Source organism: Pipistrellus hanaki, assembly GCF_964339955.1.
Source record: "Pipistrellus hanaki genome assembly, chromosome: 14".
Classification (NCBI taxonomy): Eukaryota; Metazoa; Chordata; class Mammalia; order Chiroptera; family Vespertilionidae; genus Pipistrellus; species Pipistrellus hanaki.
The window spans coordinates 18,932,950-18,958,597 of record NC_140516.1 but is presented as its reverse complement, the minus strand read 5'-3'; the positions used below and the strand labels follow the sequence as shown (position 1 = coordinate 18,958,597).

The 25,648-nt window shown below is 43.1% G+C and overlaps 1 protein-coding gene and 1 pseudogene across 6 annotated transcripts in view; both read right to left on the bottom strand.

The window, feature by feature from the left end:
* Nucleotides 1-25,648, bottom strand: part of CTNNA3 (catenin alpha 3) — a 1,202,853-nt gene that overhangs the window by 1,135,922 nt on the left and 41,283 nt on the right. For 3 of the 5 annotated variants that reach the window (XM_084904252.1, XM_084904253.1, XM_084904254.1), the window contains exon 3: nt 9,547-9,739. The exons of the other annotated variants lie outside the window; for them this stretch is intronic. In XM_084904252.1, the coding sequence (XP_084760378.1) occupies nt 9,547-9,739 (193 nt within the window). The remainder of the gene's footprint in view (nt 1-9,546; nt 9,740-25,648) is intronic. 5 annotated transcript variants of the gene reach the window in all.
* Nucleotides 2,713-5,797, bottom strand: LOC311632646 (parafibromin-like; annotated as a pseudogene). Its single transcript has 2 exons — nt 5,651-5,797; nt 2,713-3,869 (listed from the first exon to the last, which is right to left on the bottom strand). The product of its transcript is annotated as a parafibromin-like (transcript).

Sequence of the window (25,648 nt, the reverse complement as noted above, 5' to 3'; positions counted from 1 at the left end):
ACTTGGCATCCCATAATTATTAGTTAAATACACAGCTTAGTATACAAATAGAAATAAAGAATAATTTGGGAATATAAAAAAAAGGATATTCACTTCCCTTGTGAAAAGCACAATGATTTCCTATTCAAGAAATCATTCCTCTGAAATATAGATTTTTTTTGGTCATAAAAAAATAAAAATAAAATAAAAAAACAGAGAGAGAAATATGGCCGGTGGGAGGATTCCAACAGATTTGCAAGTCCTATTCCACTTGACATACATGAACATGAAGGCTACAGAGTGTTTCCAATTGCTGGCTCTGGTAGGCAGCACTCTTCATCAAAATTCCAGCAGGCTTTTTTGTGTGTGTGTGAAAACTGAGATGATTCCAAAATTTCTGTGGAAATGCAACGGGCCTCGAACAGACAAGTCAAAATTTTTTTTTATTTCAGTACTTACTATGAGGTACAATAATTACAACAATGTGTTACTGCTATAAGGATAGACAGATGAATCAATGAAGCAGAAAAGAGAGTTCCAAAGTGTACTAATCTTGGGGAGCACAAGAGCTGGTTGGAAAGTTGTAAAGAGGACGCTCTGAGAAAAGGGAAGTGTGTGGAAGGCCACCTGCTCTGTTCATTGGAATTCCGACTTAGGGGAGTATCGAAGGCAGCACCCCTAATTGTTCCTTGACCTTTCCAAACAAGTCTGTGCATGTGCAGACCCCAGGTGTTGACTGGAATCCTTATATGTAATCCCCGGAGGCCCTTGCCTAGAGGACAATGTAAACACATGTGTCCTCCCAAGATCACTCACCCTGTTGATTGTATCTAAAGATAAAAATTCCAATAAAGTCTATTGAAGCAGGCAATGGAGGCTGCCTGGCTCCTTTGGCCAGGCTGTCCCTTAGCTCTCTCTTTCAGAGTGAAACTGTGTCGGGTTAATCCATTCATCTGTTGTCAGGGGCTGCTGGTCAGTCCCGGCACACTAAGATATGATCAATTGATTTTGAATAAAGGTGCAAAAGTGAGTCAATTAAAAAAAGAGTAGAGTTGGGTATGTTCTTTTCTCTATTTTAATTTTTATGAGTTTATTTGAGCTAAAACAAGATCTCAAATGCTTCAGTAAATATCAGTTTTGTAGTCTACTTTTTTCCTAAAGAAACACATTTTAAGTAATGCTAGTTTAACCAATGGAAAAAAACTTCTATCAAAATATATAATTTCTACAAACTAGAAGGCTAATATTAAAAAACTAGTGGCCCAGGATGAGGACAATGGGGGGTGAGGAGGGGGCAAAGGGTGGGGTGGGAACCTGGTGGAGGGGGGAAGAAATGAGGAACCTTTGTAATAATATGAACAATAAAGATTGAGTTAAAAAATAATAATAAAAAAATAAAATAAAAAACTAGTGGCCCAGTGCACAAAATTTGTGCAGGGGGAGGGGGGAGGGGTTCCCTCAGCCCAGCCTGTACTCTCTCTAATCGGGGACATCCCCCTTGCAATCTAGGACCACTGGCTCCTAACTGCTCACCTGCCTGTCTGCCTGATCACCCCTAACTGCCTCTGCCTGCCTAATCGTCTCTAACTGCCCTCCCATGCCAGCCTCGTGGCCCCCAACTACCCTCCCCTGCCAGTTTAATCTCACCCCCAATGGCCCTCCCCTGCCAACCTGATCTCACCCCTAACTGCCCTCCCCTGCTGGCCTGATTGCACCTAACTGCCTCTGCCTTGGCCCCCATCACCATGGAAGGAAGTTGAACATTAGGAAGATGGTCAGTCGACTAATCTAATTAGTATATTACCCTTTTATTAGTATAGATAGATTATATAGGATAGGATTGCTTAAATGGGGAGGAAAGCCTTTTTCAACAGGAGGAGATGCTCTTAGCAGACAAAAATACATTATCCCTATATCTATACTGACATCCAGCCATATGCTCTATACTGCCAAACCGGTCATTAAAAAGTTTAACCGCTTTCTTACACCTTACACCAAACAGTTGTTGCCCCTAAAATCCCTCCCCAGCCCCTACCTTAGGTTCTGCCTTCACAGTTCACCTAGATTAGATTCTGATTGGTCAGTTTCTATGCCAGTCAGAGTCAAAAGCTCTGCCTCGTAGGCAGCCATTGGCTCCTCACAGTTCACACGGATTTGTCTCTGATTGGTCAGTATCTATGCCAGTCAGCATCTCCAGGCCTATCTATGGGCCTGATCAGAGAAGCAAGGCTGATCAACAGCCACCCCAGGCTGCTGGGGAGCAAGCTGAACTGCTGATCTCTCAGAGAGAGAGAGGTGCGGCTGCGGGCGAGGCCAAAAAAGAGAGAGAAGCAGGGTCTGAGCCACAGCCCTGCCTGCTTCTCTCTCTCCAGGCCTCACCAGCAGGCATGGTAGCTGCTGATCAGCCCTGCCTCTCTATCTCCCTAAGAAGTCAGCAGTTCAGCCCACTCGCCAGTCCCTGCCCACTGAAGCCTCCTGCACACGCAGCCTGGCATTCAGTGGAGCCTTTGGTCATTACAGACTCTGGGATTTTATATATTAGGATATTTCTAGGCCAAAAAGTTTGCTTATATGAATGACAGGCATCATATGAGCACAAAAGCATTGGATGAGATTTTTTGCTCGATCTGTGACCTTCTTCATTTGTGAGTTTTTCAATAAATTCATAGAGCTTGACACTGAGTCTTTAGATGAAGGTATATCCACACTTCTTAATCCAGATTTCCATATAATTCAGAATCTTAAGTAGGATTTATGCTTTACCATGTACCTATCCAGTGTTTCCCAGAAGTGTAAGAAAACCAGACTGTTCAAGTGGCATTTGCAACAGCTGAGCTCTCACACTGTTACGTCCCACTTCTGAACGTTGGGGTCTAGAGGAACTTCATCATATTTGAGATGGAAGGCTTTAATTTTAGCAAACCCATCAACTGGTGATCCATCAGGCAAAAGACACGGCCACCCTTTGACTGCCACGCAGGACCTACAGGAAGAAGGCCATGACCGGGTCCCAGACCTGAGACCTGAGTTTCAGAGGCTGGTCTGTGAGTCCGCAGGGACCCATGAGGCTGAGCTCGGTGCCCCTCAGCTGTATCTGGTCTTTTCTTCTCTGTATCAGTTTCATGGTCTCGTTGGCAGCCCTGTTTCTTCTTTCCATCCAATGGGACAAATTTCAGGTCCTGCAGATGGTCCTTTGCATGCAGCCTGGTTATTAAAGAGGTGGTGGTTGCAGGGATTATGGTAATAGGTGTTCGAGAACCTTTCTCCTGATGAGGGGGAGGTCTTGTCTGAGAAACTGGTCTTGGTACTGGCTGTGCCCAGGAGACTGAATCGTAACGGCCGCCGCACCCTCCATCACGGATTTCAGCGTCAGCCCCTGGGTGGTGCCCATCGAGTCAATTTGGAAGCCTTCCGTTTCTTTTCCTTTGAATCTTCCCTGGTCATATCTGTTGTAGGCAGCTGGCACAGGCTGTTTGATACGCAATGTGGGAACCACAGGGGCTGCATTTAGGACCGGTCACTGTTTGGGCACATGTCCTTCTTCTCAGGCTTCCACAGACTGAAGAACTGCACAAATATCCTTGGAAAAGGTCTCTCCTGGGCCCTGTAGGACAGCTGTCTGTGTCCTCCACATGCTCTCTGCTGATAATATCCCAGGTCACATCTACCTCAGTGTCCACAAAACTCCTCTGTTGGAGAGCGATTATGTGATCATCTGAGTCGGTCCTGATGGTAGACCTTTTCTTAGCCATAATTTTGGCTTTGATTGCAGCCATTTTTTCCACTGGCACAGCTTCAGACAAAGACCTAATCTGTCCAGTCTGCACAATCCCTTCTTTGTGACCCTCCACTCGGGCAGCCCATCTCTCATTATTATCAAGGCACACACACTTTTTTTAATTCTCAATATAAATTTTTAATAAAAGTGGATAAATAAGATACAAAATAAACACCAATTTTAGATTTATGCTGTACCCTCCTATGTTAAAGTAGGAATATAAAAACATAAACTTTTTTATATTTTATTATTGATTTTACACAGAGAGGAATTGAGAGGGACAGAGAACTAGAAACATCGATGAGAGAGCTACATCGACCAGCTGCCTCTTGCACACCCCCCACTGGGGATGTGCCCACAACCAAGGTACGTGCCCTTGACCAGAATCGAACCTGGGACCTTTCAGTCCGCAGGCCAACGCTCCATCCACTGAGCCAAACCAGTTTCAGCTGAAAACATAAACTTTTGACATTCTTGAAATGGGTAAGAATGAGATCTATTGTATTTGCCTTGCTGTTTTAATTTCATACCAGCCTGAATCTAGATACCATGCAGATATCCACAGTGCTTGACAATTCAATTCAGTTACTCTCCTACATGAATTACTTCCAAGATGCTAACTTAATGCAGTATCCTAGTGGATTTTGGTAGTTCAGAAAATCCAGCAAGCTGTTAAAAGTCAATGTTCTCATGTCAAAGGTTTTTAACTAGGTTTTTTTCGCAGATCCTGTTCTCCTGTCAGTATTATTTACACAATGTTCTGAGAAGAGATTTGAGGATCATGGCCATCGCAGTTCGGAGTAGTCCTACATGCTATCCTTATAATTTTTTGAAGAAACTGTCAACTTTAGCTTTTGGTTTTGCAAATTTTACAAAGTGGCACCTGCTGGCAACAAACATTAGGTACAAGGGAATTCTACAAGCTTTTAAAGTCAAATTTAGCTTTCATGGTTGTTACCTAAAGGCAATCACAATTAAAACAAAAATATAGTTATCACAAACAATATCCTCAATGATAAAGGATTTCTGTGTCTAAATGCTCATGCCCAAAATGGTAAAAGGCCTAACACTGACTGGTCAACTCTTGATTCAAGAATGACAACATAGCTATTTTTCCGTTCAAAGGCTACCACATTTAGTTCTGGGTGTGAGACACAAGGAAATAAGTTTAAAATCAAAATTTTATAAACGAGTGAAAAACAGAATTATTACCATGAAGGATAAAGTTATTCACATGTTCTACAAATTTCCTTTCAGATAGTTTTTTTGTTTTGTTTTGTTCTTTTGTTTTGTTTTTTGTGGGGTGTTTCTTTTCTTTTCTTTCTTTCTTTTTTTTTTTTTTTTTTTTTTTTTTTTTAGCTGCAAACTAGGAAAACCTTAGAAGGCAAAAACAAATGACTCTAAAATAACAATTATAGTTACTATTAATTAAAAAAATATGAAGCCCTAGTTTTGAGAAAAACTAAGTAATTTACCTTTAAAATGTCAAACACTAAAGGGCCATAAAAATTTTAAAAAATAAAGTTTAAGACTTAACGAGAGAGAGAGAGAGAGAGAGAGAGAGAGAGATGCATGCCAGAGTCTCTTTCCATATCACTAATATAAAACTGAACATAAAAATCTTAATCTGCTCTTAATGTACTTCCTCTTTGTTTTTCTTCTACTGCTTCAGCGTGGGAAGGAATGAATTTACCATTAGACTTCTGGAAGCTTTATTGAAGACAGGCACCAAGATGAGCAGACACCAACTTTCCCATCTACAATCCTTGCCAAGAAGCTGAAGAGAATACTACATCAGCTGTGTTTATCATGAGCGACTCCCTGCAGGTAGTTACTGCTGTCCACGGAGAGGCCCTGGGGTCAGCCGGCCTCTGACACTTCATGCTGCAGTACAGCCTCCATTTCCTCCTCGTGGTTCCCGGTCTCACAGAGGGGACTGTCAGGCCGCTTCCTCTCATCAATCTTCCTGAGCTCCTTGACACGAGGAAGGCGGGCCTCCTCTGCAGGCAGTGCCTTTTTCATGTTTCTTTTCTTCGTCATCACTATCTGAGCTGCTCTTTCAATGCTACTGCTGCTTTTTCTTCATCTCCTCTTTTAGTTTTTCCTGATGGATCTCCATGAGGGTCTGAGGGATTTTTTTCATGGATTCTTCTCCAGTTCTCTCATTTACCATACATTCCTCTGAATTAACAATCCCCTTCCCAGCTTTTCCCAGTGCAATAGGAGAATGTGACAAAAGAGTGACCGCATTTGTAACCCCGCCGGCCTTCTTTCCAGATCCCCAGACATGGTGTGATCGTGGATCCTCACATCCTCCTCAGATTTGTGACGGTGGCTTGTTTGGCAGTTTGTCCAAAATAACCAGAAGGTAAAGCACTTGGTGATCTTTAACCAAATGCATTCGTTGTGTACACAGCATATGCCACACACGTGTTTCACACGTTAGAAAGCAGTGAGGGGTGTACCGCATGTTCAAAATCTGAACAAACTTCTCCTTGAGAACTTCTCTGTAAAATAACTTACTTCTTGTGAGCTAAAAATGTTGACTAACCTTTTTCAAAAGTACCATTTCGTAATGATTGCAATTATTGTAACCTTCTAAGAATGATCAGCTTCTTACATATTTATTACCAGGTAGTTTATGGAAACCGTGCTGTCAAATAGATCCCATTTTCTGGAAGAAACAATGTCAGAATAGGATTTGTATTCCAAACCAAAAGACACGGCAATGAAACCATAACTATTAGAGTAATTTCTCATGGCAGCAAAGATAAAACCATTATAAAATTTTATAATACAAAGAGACAAAATGATGCTTCGAATATTTTAGTTTTAACATTTATCAGGTGTCTGTTCTGTCAGGCATCGTTAACAAAAAATAATAAAAAGAAGAAGTGATACTTGCCACCCTCAAGGAATAAAGAGTCTTTATTTGACAAGTAAATCAGTGTTTGGCGCCTGAAGGGGCAGGGGATTTGGGGGAAGGGGATGGCTAAGTTCTATGAGAGATGCTCAGAATATCTGGGGACACGGAGGAGGGGCATCTACATCAGCATCATGGGGTTCAGAAAACACTTCCTGGGAAAGCTGGCTCAGGCTGAGCTCTGCTGCTGAGAAGAACTGGCTGAAAGAGAAGAGCATCCCAGTGAAGGGAACAGCTCTGTAACAGAGGGGAAAGCGACGTGGACCGGCCAGGATACCAGGAGTTCCTGTTTGGATGAAAGTCTGAGGAGGGCCAGACTCAGGAAATGAGAAGGGAGAGCATGGCAGAAGCCCAATTATGAAATGCTGTGAGCGCTACACTTAAAAGTTTCAACTTTATCCAGAAAGATAGTCCCCTGAATTCTCCAAAATCTTCTAAAATGGATGTTAAGCGGGGAGATAAATGAGTATAATTTCATTTTGTAAAGTTCTATTTGCTTTGGTATGGGATGAGGCTAATACAGTAATCTTGAAGGTGGGGTGGAACATTAGAAATGGAGAGGAGGGAATAGATCTGAGAGGCCAGAGGAGATAGAATTTGTTGAGCTTAAAAGGACTGATTGGAAGGGAGGATGGATTGAGAACGAAGAGCCTAACTTGGTGACTGAGCGGATGATGGTACCAGGGCTCAGAAGACAGGGCCAAGGTGGTTCTGAGGCAGCAGGAAGGAATGACGGGGTCATTTCAAATTACCTTGGAATTGTTTTCTGTGTATTGTCCTAGAAAACATAAATCACATGTAAAATTTATAACAACTAACTCCCCTGTATTAGACCTAAAGTTTATTGTGGCAATTACATTCATTTTCATTATTTAATTGGCAAATATTTCCTAATTTTCTTAAAGTTATGCTGGGGACTGGGAGAAGGGAAATGTTTGGACACCAAAGTCTCTTTTACAGGGAAGATCAGGAAAATTTAAGTTTCTTGTCCTCTCAGAATAGTTCCTTGCAGCAAAATGATATAGGAAATCATTCTATTGACCACAGAATATTGAAACTTTTTATAAAAATAACCTGCAAAGGAGACCTACATTCATTAGAAAACTATTATATTCTCCTAAGATATCAAAAGGTGAAGTATATACTTTCATTATGTAATATTAACACAGCAGCAACATGAGTTGTGCATAGCTTGTGCAAACCATTTTTTTTTAAGTTTAGAAAATCAAAACTTCCAGAAAATGAAGAAGAAGAAAAAAAGATGAAACTAGATCACCAAATTACACCATACACAAAAACAAACTCAAAATAGCTAAAGGACTTAAATGTAAGATGGGAAACCATAAAAATCCTACAAGACTGCATAGGCAGCAAAATAGCAGACATATGTTGTAGCAATATCTACCGACACATCTCCTAGGGCAATGGAGACTAAGGAGAAAATAAACAAATGGGACTACATCAAAATAAATAGCTGCTGTACAGCAAAAGAAACCATCAACAAAACAATAAGAAAGTCCACTGCATGGGAGAACATATTTGCCAATGCTATTTCAGGTAAGGTTTTAATCTCCAAAATTTAAAAAGAACTCATACAACTTAACAAAGGAAGATAAACAATCCAATCAAAAAATGAGCACAGGACCTAAATAGACACTTTTCGAAAGAGGACATACAGAAGGCCCAGAGATATAAGAAAACATGCTCAAAGTCACTAATCAAAATGACAATGAGGTACCATCTCACACCTGTCAGAATGGCTATCATCAACAAATGACAAGTGCTGGCGAGGATGCAGAGAAAAAGGAACCCTCGTGCACTGCTGGTGGGAATGCAGACTGGTGCAGCCACTGTGGAAGACAGTATGGAGTTTCCTCAAAAAGTTAAAAATGAACTCCCATTTGACCCAGTGATCCCACTTCTAGGACTATCTCCCAAGAAACTAGAAACACCAATCAGAAAGGACATATGCACTTCTATGTTCATAGCAGCACAATCTACAATAGCTAAGATTTGGAAACAACCTAAGTGCCCATCAGCAGATAAGTAGATCAGAAAACTGTGGTACATCTACACAGTGGAATACTATGCTGCTATAAAAAAGAAGGAACTTTTACCATTTGCAACTGTATGGATGGACCTGGAGAACATTATGCTAAGCGAAATAAGGCAGTCAGAGAAAGAAATATCACATGATCTCACTCATATGTTGAATATAATGAACGACATAAACTAATGAACAAAAATAGAGTCAGAAACAAATGGCAGCGGAGGTGGGGGGGGGGTGGTTAGAGGTCAACCAAAGCACTTGTACGCATGCACATTAGCATCACCAATGGACACAGACACTTTGGCAGTGGGAGCTTACCCGGGGTGAGAATAGCTGGGCAGGAGGGGGGCGGGGGAGGCCGGGTAACCAATGGGGGAAATTCAGGAGACATATGTAAAACTTTAGACAATAAAAAAGATTGCACTTCAGAGGTAATCAAACTTGTATATCCAACTGTTTACAAGGAAATTTATGATTTATTCATGCTTGGGAAAATATGTCTTCGGCTCCATTAGTCATTTCTCATTATATTCTATGACAAGACAGAGAACACTTCTCTTTCCTTATTGGGAATAGACTGTGACTGGTGAGGGGAAGAAGCTGCCTGGAGGCCCCGCAATGAAGGGGAGGAACCAGGATGGTCCCTGAGCCGCAGAGCTGTGTAATGAGCCTCTCTGGCTCCCACAGCTAGCTCCTCAGAGCTCTGTATGAAACCAGCCTACTCAAATCAGGAAAGCAAATCCCTCACAAATCTCATTTGGGGAACTAACACCCCGAGAAGCACAGCTTGCTCCAGACCAGGGCAAGAGCACTCACTCTCTTTGCGCACTTCCCCCAGTGTAGCGGTGAGCTCTTCCTTTAACACAGTGGCCTCCTGGGCGATCTTCTCTCCCTTGTCCAGTAAGTTCCATGTTGCTTCCTCCACAGAAGCCAGAAGAACTCTGGCTCGTTTGGAACATCCTTTCTTCCTGTTAGAAGGATTCTGGGGACAATTTACAAGTGTAGTCACCTGAAATTGAAAAAAAAATACAAGTCACTCCTTAGACAAATGGTGAGGGAATCACAGTTCTGGGGGTATCATAGCCCAGAACGAAAGGAAGTGTATCCCAGAAACTGGAATGCAGCACAGAAACAGGGAGCAGTGCTGTTGGTACATCCCCAAGTCAAGGCATCAAGAAGAATATTACCAGCCAGCACGGAGCTCCCAGTTAAGGGTAGGTAGGAGCGCAGCGAGGGAGGAGATGGAGGCCCTAGAGACTGAGTCTCATCAAGTTTTACCACGAGGGCAATGTTTTAGAAGATCGTCTGTGTGTGTACCTGTGTGCTGTTTTCATTAAAGAAACTTCCCGTGGAAAGAAAAGGATACAGGACCTTGATAAAGCAGTCAAAAATGAGAAAAATTTGAAAACAACATATCTCAAAAATATCAACTAATTATAAAATAAATTTATATCACTGGGTAGCCAGCAGGAATCTATTTAGGCTGAGAATAGAGGCTACTGATATTGGAGGGATGGGGACCACTCTGTAACACATAAATAAGTGGTGATCTCAGTAGAACAAAATTCAAATCCTTACCGTAACCTATATTTCTGGCCCTTTGTAACCTCTCTTACCTGTCTCTGCACACACACACACACACACACACACACACACACACACCCGTAACTCTGCTGGCCTCTCAAACAAACAGGTCCCACTCTAAGTCCCCTAACAAGAGGCCTTCCTGACCACCCCCACCATCTGTCCCTTCACCCCACCTTACAGTTCTTTAAAACACTTATACAACCTGATATTTTCCACTTGTCTACCTGCTTATGGCATGCTTCCAATACTCAAATGTAAACTCCATGAAAGCAGGAAATGTATTTTGTTCTCCAGCACGCAGAACAATGCACAAAGTAGGTGTTCAATAAATATTACATAAATGGGTGAGTGAATGCAATGGTTGAAAAGAGGTTCTTTTATTTTATTTTATTTTTTATTGATTTTGTACAGAGAGGAAGAAAGAGGGATAGAGAGTTAGAAACATCCATGAGAGAGAATCATCTATCAGCTGCCTCCTGCACACCCCCCACTGGGGATGTGCCCGCAACCAAGGTACATGCCCTTGACTGGAATCGAACCCGGGACCCGTTACGTTAGTCCACAGGCCGATGCTCTATCCACTGAGCCAAACCGGTTTTGGTGAAAAAAGGTCCTTTTAAATGTCTATATTTTGAATTGCCTGAATATGTTAATAATGAACACAATACTTTTGAAAAGGTTTAAAATAAGAATAAACTCATAAGGAGGGCATTGTTTAGAGATAGAAATTAAGCATTTATATTTGGAACAAAACCTCATAACACGTTGCATTGTGGGAAATATCCATTTCTTAATTAAATGTGGGAGCCCAATAACAAAATTTGGTTAGCATTTCCATGTGCAGAACCTGAAGGTCACCATTATAGAGGAAGGAAAACAACCTTGAACCTAGTATTTAAAAGAGAAGAGTAGAAATTCCAGCAAAAGCTCAACTCCTGCTTGTCATCAAATAGCCAAAGCTTATAACAATTCGGTGCCACTTCATCCACAACAGACAGACAGACAGCCCCTCGGGATTTTGCTCATTTGTGGAGCATTCAACATTTGTTCAGTTAGATATCTGAACCCAGTTTTTTAGTTAGGAACTTGTAAGGTTCTATAAGAAAGAACTTGCAAGCTATAAGGAAATGCGTAGATGAAAATAATTTTTGTCTGCCCTTTTTTCCTCCTGTCCAACATACCCTCTGTTTTTTTGTTTTTGTTTTTGTTTGTCTTTTAATATGTTTTTATTGATTTCAGAGAAAAGGGGAGAGGAAGACAGAGATGAAAACATCACTGATGAGAAAGAATCATTGATCGGCTGCCTCCTGCACGCCCCCGAATGGGGGAATCAAGCCCACAACCTGGGCATTCCTTGACCGGAATCAAGCCTGGGACTCTTCAGTCTGCAGGCCGACGCTCTGTCCACTGAGCCTAACTGGCGAGGGCCATCCCCTCTGTTTTGTTCTAACTTGCTTTATCCCAAGGTTCATAACCCAGAGTGGACTGCCTTGCAGCAAGCCTTTGTCCCCTCTCCTGGGAAATGAGAACAGTCCTGTTATCCTGTAAGATCATGTGAAGGTTAAATAATGGAAAATGTTTTATAAAATACATAACATGACAACATAGATGGTTGGGAATTTAATATGTATTTTCTAGTCCGTTCCCCACATTGATACAGAAAATCTGCTCTGGGGTCCTTGTCAAAGGTGTTCTCTCTGGGTCTAACTTTATCTTGCTCTTGAGGTTCCCTGTGGTGACGAAGGCAGTTAATAAAGCACATTCTATATGCTTTACCAGCAGCCAATAGGACACGTGTCTCTACCATGCATTACATGAAAATGATAATAAGCCTGATGTATTACATGGGCTTTCACATAGTGCAAAAAATATCTCACTAGTATCAGTAATTTATACATCAAGAGTTAAAAGATATTTTGCCCAGATTAAGATATGTCATAGCACCTAGTTTAAAACCTTTGCTTAAAATGAAGAATAAGTGACATTGTCTGAAATGTTCCTTCAGAATGTGTTTTAAGTGCCACCATTCATGATGCTTCCCACTGAGCATGCCTCTATTATTGTTCTGATCCTCCATGCGCCAAATGTGTGAGCTCTGAAATTAAAATGAGCATTCCAGAAATGTTTTGTTCCTCATAATAAATGCCAGAGAAGAAAGAAATGTGAAAAGAACATTGTATAACAACACTGTGCTCCCAAAAAAATTTTAAAAAATGCAAATCGCAAGTTATTCATTTTTATAAATCATTTATGTCTGTCTTCTTTTAAAATGCTCCAATATGGTTATTTGTTACTGATTAAACTAAAGTCAAGTGATGGTTCCAATGATTCATTTTAGTTCAAAAGTAAACATGGCTTGGCAATCCTGGGAGGGAGGTTGCAAACAAAGTTAAACCTTTTTTTTAACCCAACTCCACTATAGAATCTAAGGATTCCTGTCACTCACGTAACAGATGATTCCCACCAAGGGTTGAGGGGTGCTATCTGAGCTGAAAGTCTCTCATCTCTTTTACCAACAACCAGTAAAGATAGCTTCCAAGTCACTCTTTTTCAGTATAAAATCAGTGACATTTTTATAAGAACACAAAAACTTTCGTTGGAATTTACAGCATAGATTGTCCTTATGTAGGGTCCAAGCCCATCTTGCTAACCTTTCTTTTTGTCACTGATTCACAACCCTCCCCACCCCTCCTTCTCATACATTAGCCACCCTCTCAGATGGAAAAGCTTCAACACCAGGCTTAAAGAACTTGGATTTTCTCATTTTCCTCAGCCTGTATGACTGTGCTAGGCCACAGACACACCTTCACAATTAATACATGTATGAGTTCCTCGCTGAGGTGGTTCAAGTAGTATGAAAAGGAGTTCCCTGCTTTCTTAATTCTGCATGTTGAAGATTCCATAAAACCAGGTATATTTTTAATCGTATATAATACTTGTGTATTAAAACTTAGAGGTCCAGTCGAAACCGGTTTGGCTCACTGGATAGAGCGTCGGCCTGAGGACTGAAAGGTCCCTTCGATTCGGGTCAAGGGCATGTACCTTGGTTGGGGGCACAATCCCAGTAGGGGGTGTGCAGGAGGCAGCTGATTGATGTTTCTCTCTCATTGATGTTTCTAACTTTCTATCCTTCTCCCTTCCTCTCTGTAAAAATCAATAAAATTAAAAAAAAAAAAAAATTAGAGGTCCAAAAACAGGGTGTTCTAACCTTTCCTCAGTCAAGTGTGCTCCAGATGCTCCAAGGATATGACAGTTAACTTGCTGTGCTCAGTGAGCCAAGCCACCCACTGTCATGCAGAGCCGCCCGTGCATGGAGGAGCTCTGCAGAAACTGATGAGAAGCTGCTACTGACTCCCATCCGCCGCCTCAGTGCACAAGAGCTTCAGCACCTCAGACCAAAGCCAGCTTCATGGAAAGCCTCCTCTAATGCCAACTTGGTAACACGTTTATATTCTAGAATCATGTTCTTTCCCAACCTAACTCATTCTTTGTGGGAGAGAAGAGAGAGGAAAGAGCAAGAGTTGAGAGAAAAATTGATGAGGGAAGCATCGATCAATTGCCTCCCACACATGCCCCAACTGGGGATGAAATCCGCGAGCTGGGTATGTGCCCTCACCGGGAAACGAACCCACAACCTTTTGGTGTACCGGCCGACACTCCAACCAATGGAGCCACACCAGCCAAGGCTAACTACTGCTTTCGTTCATTCTGGTTATCATCTTAGTGAAAACATAAATAAAAGCCATTTGTTTATTAGCTAAAATACTTTGAATTTTACCTTCCTCCAATAGCTAACGAGAACCCTCAGGGCTACTTTTACTTCCTTGAGTTAATTTTAATGTGTGATATGAAATATAAGACATTTAAGCAGTGTTAATCAGCTAAAACTTCAGAGTTTTGGAAGAAATCTAAAGGACAGGAAAATAGAAGTGTCTGTAGATAAGTAAAACCAGCAATCCCTTTAAAGTTAAAGGTATTATCTAATTTTTTGTTGGGGGTGAATCCCTTCAAGTCATTGATAATTTCAACTGTTCTTAAAAGCAACCTATTGTATTAAAAAAAAAAAAAAAAAAAAAAAAAAAAAAAAAAAAAAAAGCATTAAGGGAGAATGAAGTGTTTGGGACCCAGCAAATGCATGGATAACATGTAACATTCCCCCGAAACCAACTACAATCTTCAGTTAGCATTCGACACTCTCCAAAATCAACTATAATCTCCTTTTAGTTCGTCTCACGCCAATAACCACTTATCGAGCACATAGAGAAAATAAAGATGAGTAAGCTCCAGGATGAGAAAGGAGATACAACCAGCGGTAATATAAAAGGCAAAATGATAACTGCTTACTCTCATAAGCACAAAGAGAGTCCTGCAGTGACTGCAGACACTCGGGGATTAAGGAGGGCTTCCGAGAACAGCCTCTAAGGACAGACAGCATCTGCCAGGAGAGACTGAGGAGGAGGTGAGCCCGGTGAACTGAACCGTGTGCACGGGGACAGAGATGAAAATTACTTTTTTCTGAGAATAGCAGGAGTGTGGCACACTGTGGAGTAAAAAACAGGGATCTGGGCAAGAAGGAAGGTCAGGAAGTAGGCTATGGCTTGAATGTGAGTGTCCAAGACGAAGGAAGGGGTTAATGTTCCATGCAGTAGATGGCAGACACCTCACATAGCGTGCCCAGAGTGGAAGCCTTTTTTCACCAACCTGCCTCTCCTCTGCCCGTGATTCCTGCCTCAGGACTAACATATCTAACCTGAGGCAGAAACCCAGGGGTCCTGGATCCGCTCATTCTCATCCTCCTCGGTGCGTCCTTCACATTGCCTCTGTGAGAAGCTTTCCTTTCCGCCAGCTCCTCTCCAGCACACAGCCACTGCTTCCCAAGGCTGCTCTCTGGACTGTCACCCATATTCTCTCCAACCCGTGCCCCATGACGCAGACGCAGGGGGCCTCATGAAGCTTCAACCTCAGCTCCAGCCTCCACTCTGTTGTTATGAAAATCATATGCATGGATCCTGACTGTCATCCTCCACAGGCATCCCACACGCCCATGAGAGCCGTCTGTCTTCGGTGCTAATGGGACACACTTGCACAGCTCACGGCCCTCCCCTGGCTCCCTGCTGCCAACCAGATGACATCTACAGCATGGTTAGGAGGCAATGTAGGCTCTCACTTCTGACTAAACTTTCAATCTCATCTTCCATTCAGAGTTTGACCGCAAACAACTTGTTAAGCCCGGGACAGGAAATGTTTGGCAACCTTGACCTAAAACAGCTCCCTCCCCACACCGCCCTTATATGTGCCTCTCATACCCTCAGTGTTTTGTAATTAGCTGTTAGCACGCTGCCTCCCCATCTTGAACTCCATAAGGTCCAGGGCTGGGCTCATCCTGAAAACCCAAAGCTAGATACTATCTATATATATAAAAGGCTAAGCGACCATCGCACCCGGAACAACCAAACGGATGAACGAACAGGCTGTGTGGGACAACCAGGCCTGCAGAGGGTTAGTGAGGAGCGACCAAACGACTAAGCAACAGGCTGCATGGGGCTACCAGCCCCACCGGGGGTGGGGGTGGGGCAGTTGGGAGCAACCACACCAACAGGGAGTGCAGTAAGGGGCTACCAGGCTAGTGGAGGGAGGGGGGGTATTAAGAGGTGACCAGACTGGTGGGGGGATAGAGGGAGGGAGGGAGACAGGGGGAGTGGCCAGGCCAGCAGGGAGGGCAGTTAGGTGCCAATGGTTCCAGATTATGAGAAAGATGTCTGACTGCTGATCAGTCGGACATCCCCCGAGGGGTCCTGGATTGGAGAGGGTGCAGGCTGGTCTGAGGGGGACCCCCCCGTCCCATGCACAAATTTCATGTACTGGGCCCCTAGTAAATAATAAATAATGGTTGACTTAATGAAAAGATGAATGAAACTTTAGACCAAGCATGTCAAACTCACAGCCAGTGGGCCATAATGAGGTATGCTTGTTCTAGATGTTAGAAACCTTAAACCAAGAGCCACCATGTTGAGTGATTTGAACACAGTTACAAAGAGAGCTAGTAGCTAAGTTTAGCGACAGCACATGGTAGTTCCCATCCCGAGGAATCCCTTAATGTAAGAGACTCTATCACTTCCCATGTGTGGTGTCATGGAAAAGCGTATTTTTATAAATTCTCAATAAACAAGTCACCATTTGTACAGCTTTTTAGGGTGTGATCAGTTCAAAATGATCTAAAATCAACTATATTTATATTCTTTTGAATTTTTTATTTGAAATATTTACATATTTGGCTGGGCGGGGGGGGGGGGGAGACAGGTTACATGGTTCATTTTCAAACTAAACATAAAAAGAGCAGGCACACAATTTTTACGACTCATTTTCCTTTTTTGAAGCTGGGTATTAGGGCTGTCAATAAGTACCACAGAGTGGATGGCTCAAACCACAGATTCACTTGCTCACAGATCCGGAGGCCAGGAGTCCAAAAGCCAAGATGAGAACAGGGCCTGAGGCCTCCCAGGGTTTGCAGAAAGCCGCCCCCTTGGTCGGAAATGGCCTTTCACTTGTGTGCAGCGTCCTGCCGTCTCTCTCGGTCCTAATCTCCTCTCCTAAGGACCCAGCCATTCGGATGAAGGGTCTACCCTAATGCCCCAATTTAACTCAATCCCCCCTTTAAAGGTTCCATTTTGTTTCATTTTTTTAAGTATGTTTTATTGATTTTTTACAGAGAGGAAGAGAGAGGAATAGAGAGTTAGAAACATCCATGAGAGAGAATCATTGATCAGCTGCCTCTTGCACACCCCCTACTGGGGATGTGCCCGCAACCAAGGTACATGCCCTAGACTGGAATCGAACCTGGGACCTTTCAGTCCGCAGGCCAACGCTCTATCCACTGAGCCACATCGGTTTCGGCTAAAGGTTCTATTTTGAAATGCTTCATCTTCTGAGGTGCGGAGGGCTTGTGAATGGGAAAGCAGAGCCAGTCAGCCTACAGCAATCCTCTCACCTCAAATGACTGGAGAGATGTATTTAAAAATCGCTTTTTTTTACTATAACGTAGGGGTTTGCTTATTTATTAGATTAACCACCACTGCCAACACAAGCTGCTCCTTGGAACTAGGGAGGGATAACAACAAAGCACATGTGGATCCCTCCCCAAATCTGCCAGCTCCCGGGCCTCACAGATGGCCTAACAAAGCAGAGAGATTTACATGTCAAACACACACACAGTTGTAAGGAAAATGTTCTAATCCAGGAAGTACACTTATCCTGGAAAAAAAAAAAAATGGGAACTCAAACATAAGCTAGGAGAACACCACAAGCTGAGACTAGTATCGAGTATTAGTTTCTTCCAGTGTTTATTTAGCTACTGACCACCCAGAAACAGACAAAATAACAATACTGGACTCCACCACTCATGTATTCAACTATAGCTGGTGCACCTGCACTGTGCCAGGAGGGCATGGCAGTGAGCCTCGATACACAGGCAAGACAGAATAGCCACGCACATGAGCCGTTCTAGAACACAGTAGCGGGTATTAGCAGGTGCTATGAAGAGAGTAAAGAAGGGTACGGGAATAGATGAATGATGGGGAAGGGCTAGTTTAGATTTGGTGTCAGGAAAGACATCTCTGATTGGATGACAAGGACCCCAAGGAAATAGAGGAGTAAGATATTTAATATCAGGGGGAGGGAGGCGTTATTCCACACAAAGGAAAGTGCAAAGTCCCCGTCACAGGAGTTTGACGGGCGTGTTCCAGAAGCAGCGGGAAGACCAGCACGCCTGCTGCAGTGAGGAGAGAGCATGAGAGAGGAGGTCAGGCTGGCATCCGGGCACCACACCGGGCAGGGCTGTCCAGCACCACCACCAATCTCACTTCTGTTCTCGGAACTGGGAACCATGGCTGGCTTAAGGACAGGAAAGTAACCTGATCGGACCTGAAATTTAACAGGATCACTCTGGCTGCTCTGAGAGAGAGGCTGGGGATTGGGCAGAGATGAGGTAGGCAGCAGGTGAGAAATCAAAGAATGAAAAGCAGCGGGGAGGCTGATTCAGTAGGCCAAGGGGAGAGCAGGCTGGCTTATTCCAGGAAGTGGTGGAGCTGCTCAGAAGTGGCAGAATTCTGGTAATTCTGAAATGAATCAGCGGGGTTTGCTGACAGATTGGACATAAGTTATGGAAGAAATAGGGAGTCAAGGGTGACGCTATGGTATGTGGCCTGACAGTGGATGTATGGAGGTAATATTTACTTAAGGAGATATGAGGAGGGAGGGGAAGCAAGAGTTGAGCTTTAGGCATGTTAAGTTTGCCTATTAGAGTTGCTAAATTGGAGACTAGTAGACAAGCCTGGAGTTGAAAAAGGTAAATGTTGGAGATATGTTTCTGTCTTTTTTGTTGTTTTGTTTTGTTTGTTAGTCCTCACCCTAGGACATTTTTCCATTGATTTTTTTTAGAAAGAGTGGAAAGGCGAGGAAAAGACAGAAACATCAATGTGAGAGACACACTGATTGGTTATGACCCAACAAGGGCCTGAGATCCAGGCTGCAACCAAGGTAGGTGCCCTTCACTGGAATCAAACCAGCACCCTTCAGTCCAAGAGCCAACGCTCTATCCACTGAGCAAAACCAGCCAGGGCAAGATACGTTTCTTATAACTTACATTTTCATTATATGCATATTCCTAAAAACAACGTTTAGCTGAAGAAGTTGCAGGACTGAGCTTTAGGCACCCCAACATTTAGAGGTTGTATTTCTCCAGAAATCCAACCATGAACCTATTCATCCTAGGATATGTGGCTTTTGCCACTTCAAATACAACTACTATTTATGCTCCTTTTATACAGATCAAAAATTCAGAGACAAATGCAGTCATCAGTAAAACATGCAATATTAATCATACAGTCTCCTTTACAAATTTTTCCAAAAGTGCAGTGAAAAACAAGATACTGAATTAAGCAAATTAATGAGAAATTATATTCATGCTGCTATTTATACCTAAATCAAGCATTAATGATTCTGGTGAATCAATAATCAATTATTTATAGTAGAGTAGTGATTTGAAAAAATGCTGTGCAAGAAAAAGCAGAAGGACAATTATTTTCTATCAATAACCATTGACCTCTTGAAGAAAACAAAATAAGAATTAAAAAAATCACCCTAACCAATTTAGCCCAGTGGATAGAGAGTCAGCCTGCGGACTAAAGGGTCCCAGGTTCACTTCTGGTCAAGGGCACCTGCCAAGGTTGCAGGCTCCATCCTCAGTATGGGGTGTGCAGGAGGTGGCCTATCAATGGTTCTCTCTCATCATTTATTTCTATCTCTCTCTCCCTCTCCCTTCCTCTCTGAAATCAATAATTTTTTTAAAATGTGAAAAACCTAATCAGGCCAAAACTGACCCTAAAATAAATAATGGGTTACCTCACAGTAGTTTAGACATGTTCACATGGTCTCTTGGTTCAACCACCCAGCATTCCACTTCCAACATGACTGATGGTGGGATATGGTTATGACCACTAATTCTGTGTTCCAGCTTTGTATAATAATCATTTATAACCTTATCAACTATAAAATTGACTCAACTATGCCAATATGCTTTGTCAACACAAACTACTGAAGCTTTATCTGCCTTTTACTCCTACTACCTGTTGCATAGTCCCTTTTTTCACATCTACCCTAAACTAGATTTTTTTTCTTTCTCTTCAAACAAAAAAAAAAAAAAAAAAAAAACACTCATTTTTCTTTAAGATGTCCATAATCACATGCTCATTATGCATGAGCAAGAAATAGCAGATGTTAAGCAAGAAAGACCACAGGATAGAGTGATTAGATTTGCAGGGCTCTATGGTCAAGAGTTTAGAGCCACACACATGTGGTTTGAATGGTCCACCAGTTATTTAAATGTTGATGCTTAGCCCGGCTGATGTAGTTCAGCAGTCGAGCACCAAGTGTTGAGCTAGGAACCAAGAAGTCACTAGTTCGATTCCGGGTCCAGGTTGCAGGCTCAGCTAATCAAAGAAGTTCTTCTCTCATTAATGTTCCTCTCTCTCTCTCTCTTCTCTCTCTCTCTCTCTCTCTCTCTCTCTCTCTCTCTCTCTCTCTCTTTCTCTCTCTCTCTCTCTCTCTCTCTCTATCTCTCTCTCTCTCTCTCAAAATAAAAACATATTTTAAATATTGATACTGTTTAAAATTGATTTGTTTCCACTTCATTTGTCAGCATTGTCTCTAAGAGTCGACAAAGCCATTTTTATCTCATTTATTGATGAGAAATTATATGCTGAGTGGCCAGATTATTATGATCTCTGAACACATAATAATCTGACCATTCAGTTTTGTTTTTGTTTTTTTTGTTTTGTTTTGTTTTTTGTTTTGTTTTTTGTTTTTGTTTTTTTGTGTGTGTGTGTGTGTGTATTAGAGGCCCAGTGCATGAATTCCTGCATGGGTGGGGTCCTGACAGCCTGGCCAGGGGGAGGGGACATGGACAGTTGGCTGACCTGCCTACTGGTCGAACTCCTGGTTGAGGGGACATTTTGAATATTAGCCTTTTATTATAAAGGATATACACTGAGTGGCCAGATTATTATATATTTAGAGATCATAATAATCTGGCTACTCAGTGTACATCAGTTACCATTTTGAATCCTTTTGGCCAGTGCCTGATCTTTGATGCCCTAAATCTCTCCTTCAAAACAGGATATTACTATAGTCACTGAATTCTAAAACACCATTAGTTATATCATATACCAACTTAAAACCACTTTTTATACATAAATGTGGATGATATTTGGCAATATTGAACTTTCTGTATCCAAGGCTGAACCATGCGGCCTTGGAGAGAGCCAATTTTGAAACTTAAAGATACTATTGAGCTTCTTTGAATTTCAAAGCTGGCTTTCTTCAAGTCTTAAGCAAAAATAGTTATTAATGCCATTAGAAAAAAAATCATTTTCTAGATTCTTTTAAATCCCATAGAGCAAAAGTAATATTTGATAGACTGGATCATAGGGGTGTTTTTTTTGTTTTGTTTTGGTTAATCCTCACCAGAGGATATTCTTCCATTGATTTTTAGAGAGAGTGGAAAAGAGGAGGAGAGACAGAGAGAAACATCGATGTGAGAGACACATATCAAGTGGTTGCCTCCTGCACATACTCCAACCAGGGCCAGGGAACCTGCAACTGAGGTACATACCCTTGACCAGAACTGAACCCAGAACCCTTCAGTCCGCGGGCCAACACTCTACCCACTGGGCTAAACTGGCTCAGGCTGGATCAGAGTTTTATGAAAAAGATCTCGTCAGATAGAAAAAAGAAAAAAAAAGTAGAGAATCCTGCCTCACCTAGTCCTAAGAGACTTGGAAAAAGGGGCTGATGGGTAAAAAAGAGAAGATACTTGTCCTAATTTCTCCTCTCAGCTTCATCCAGTTAAGTATCTGTGTAACATGATTGAGAGAAAATACTCAAAGCAGAGGGAATTTGGTTCCATTTATCTTTGGAACTCTAGAAAAAATTGCTTCCTGAGCTTTCTTGCACAAATTTGGGAGAGGGGGCACAGTGTAATCCTGGCATCTCGGGAAAATTAGATAGAAAAAAAGTCCAGCTTGGCTTCCCAAAGCCACTCTAGATTCCCATGAGGCATGGATAAGACCCAGATCATCCTAGTATCTTTTATTTTAATATATTTTATTGATTTTTTACAGAGAGGAAGAGAGAGGGACAAAGTATTAGAAACATCGATGAGATAGAATCATCTATCAGCTGCCTCTTGTACACTCTTTACTGGGGATGTGCCCGCAACCAAGGTACATGCCTTTGACCAGAATCGAACCCGGGACCTTTCAGTCCACATGCCGACACTCTATCCACTGAGCCAAACCGATTTTGGCACATCCTAATATCTTAAAGGTCAATCAAAATGTGACTGCTGAAGACCAGGGGGCCTGTCCTGAGCCCACCATGAAGAGTAAGTTGACCCTGTAGCAGAGGCTGGAAGGTGAACAGATAATGCCAGGCACTTAACGGAGGACGTAGCTGGGACTTCGGGGTCTGAAGCTATAAATGGCCAAAAAGGGACTAAGACATCCTGAGAGATCCATGGACCTTAACCAAGCTGAGAGAAGGCAGTCCTCAAATTTTATCAGGTAGAGACTAGAGGTGCCCACAAGATGGCCATGCAGGGGACTGGTCACCCCTCAAAGGCCACCAGTCCTGAGAGCATCCCAGACCAGCCACTCAGATCCAAAAGAACTGTCACCTATCCCCAGGAGGTCACATAAGCAACACCCCTACTATGAGTTTCTGATCATTTTATCTAAAGAGAAGGGAATATTTACTTTGCTGACTCATACCAGTTACCACTCTTATTGGTTGAAATATATGGCATTTATCCCAATTTCCAGGGGGTGGAATCTTTGAAGATCAGATCACCTATGGAAAAATAAAGGAGCCAATAGGTAAATTTGTGATCCCCCTACAAGAATCAAAAGGGAAAATTATACTAAATCCTCATATCCATTGTAAGATGCATTCCAATTTCAGAAATGTTAAACATGTAAGGTGGAGAATGTGGAAAATGTGTCTAAATTGAAGTAATAGAATACCTTGCAAATCAGGGTTGAGAAGGCAAATTGTTTCCTAATTGGGGGAAAAAAACAAAACAAAAAAAACTTGCCTGTAAATCACAAACCACATTTATTAAGCCTTAATTGGTAGAGCTGTGCCACCATATATCTCCAAACACATCTATACAACAAGACTAAGTAGCTTTCCAGAGTGAAAAAGTATGTCTGCGTTAAAACAAACTGTGTCCTGGTCCCAAACTCCCTGACGGAGAAACACTAGCTCTTGAAAATCTGTTGATTTCTCAGGTCATGCTTCCTGTTGCCCCTAAGCCAGTGGTCAGCAAACTGCGGCTCGCGAGCCACATGCGCTCTTTGGCCCCTGGAGTGTGGCTCTTCCACAAAATACCACGTGCGGGCGGCACGTACAGTGTGATTGAAACCCCGTGGCCCATGCGCAGAAGTCGGTTTTCGGCTCTCCAAAGAAATGTCAATCGTTGTACTGTTGACATTTGGCTCTTCTGACTAATGAGTTTGCCAACCACTGGCCTAAGGCATTTCTGAGAAAAACAGACTCACTGGGCGTAAGACTGACCACAGGCTGGGCGAGGGGAGGAGGCAGGTCTGGCTGGGTGACAGGCAGGTGTGGGAGAGACAGAACCTCTTCGGAGGAACGTACAGGTCCCGCCCTACAGTCACCTGCGGGCATCCCCCTCAAGGGCCCAGGTGCAGAGCAACAATATGAAGATCAGAGCTCGAAAATTCCAGACGACTTCACCACTCCGGCGCCTGCAGACGCTACAGGGCAGTGGTTTTCACCGTTGCAAATCAAAAGTTGCAATGTATAATCTCCTACACCTGTGCTTCTTCAACATGAATGTGATCCAGGCACCTGGGATCTCATTACACCAGAGATTTTGCTTCAGTGGGTCCAGGGTGGGGCCTGAGGACCTGCATTTTAGGCATTTCCAAATGAGCCTGAAGCTGCCAGTGTTGGGACAACGCTTTGGTGGCAGCAAGGTCGCATTCCAGTGGCTGTACAGAGTCACCTGGGAGGCTTTTTTTAAAAAAAAAAAATACTTCTAGAAATTCTGATTGAATTGGCTTTCCTGTGGCCTGGGTTTCTCGAGTGATGCCTTGCACAGCGAAGGGTGAGAGGCCCTGGTGCAGGGATTGTACATGGGAACGTCTTCGTGGGAGGTGCACACCATGGCTCCGGACTGCGACATGACGAGTCTCTTCCCTCACTGCCACTTCCTCCACCCCAGGCAAAGCCACCAAAACCAAGGACACCATGTGAGTTAGGTTCCTGCACCCAATTCCAACTGGGGGTGGGGGACTGGGGAATCCCACACCAACTAACAATTCTCAGGACACCAGCCGGGTGTCCCAGAACCCAACTCACTTCTGACACTATCTACCCAAAGATAGCACCAGACTCCACAGGTTAAGTGTTCAGTCCTACAAGGAACCCGCCCCCCCCCTTCTCTCTCTCTCTCTCTCTCTCTCTCTCTCTCTCTCTCTCTCTCTCTCACACACACACACACACACACACACACACACACACACTCCGCACAGGTTAAGTGTTCAGTCCTACAAGGAACCCGCCCCCCACCCCACCCCACCCCACCCCCTCTCTCTCTCTCCTACACACACACACACACACACACACACACACACACACACACACACACCGCTGAGTCATACCCCAGTCACAAGCCCAGGTTGTTAGCTGTGCTTCTGACCGGATCAGAGGTTGCCAAAGCCCCCCCTCAGGTCTGATTAATCTGCTAGAGCAGCTCACAAAACTCGTAAACATTTTACTCACGGGAGCACCGGTTACCATAACGCAGGAACAGCCACAGGGAAGAGATACACAGGGCAAGGCAGCCCTTCCCGAGGACACCATCTTCCCAACGTTCACGGAATTGTAAGCTCTCCCAAAAACCGTCCTTCTGGGCTTTTCGGGAGGCTTCGTACACAGGTGCGATAATTAAACCTCGGGCCAGTGGAGATTGAACTCCGCCTCCATCCTCTCTCCCGGCCCCAGAGGTCAGGGCCTGAGACTAAACGTCCCCACCCTCCAATCACAGCCAGCCCCCTCCTAGGGTGCTTTCCAAAAGTCATCTCATTAGCATACAAAAGACAACTTTATCACTCTCAACACTTAGGAAATGCCTAGGGTTTGGGGAGCTGTGAGCCAGGAATTGTGGACAGAAGATATGAGAAATGTTATTTCGGACATCTGAATGACCAAAATATATTTCTTATAAATCAAAATACCATACTATGAGTACTCAAAACCCTTGAGTACAACATAACCTAGTCCGGTGATCGGCAAACTGCGGCTCTCGAGCCACATGCCGCTCCTTGGCCCCTTGAATGTGGCTCTTCCACAAAATACCACGGCCTGGGTGAGTTTATTTTGAAGAAATGGCGTTAGAAAAAAGTTTAAGTTTAAAAAAATTTGACTCTCAAAAGAAATTTCAATCATTGTACTGTTGATATTTGGCTCTGTTGACTAATGAGTTTGCCGACCACTGGCCTCGTCCATCTAGTGATTGCTGAGTAAGGGAGATATTCAGAACATGAACCAAAGACCTCTCCACTGTAGGAATTCTCTTAGATCTGCTACTAATGGTCCTACGGGGACCTAGGAGGACTAGCTGAGCATATTACAAAGAGTTGATGGAAGAGGTTACCCCAGAAATTCCTTATAAATTTATTCCAAATGAGCACCCCCCAACCCCATTTAAAAAGACATAGAAGGGCCAAGACCGGTTTGGCTCAATGGATAG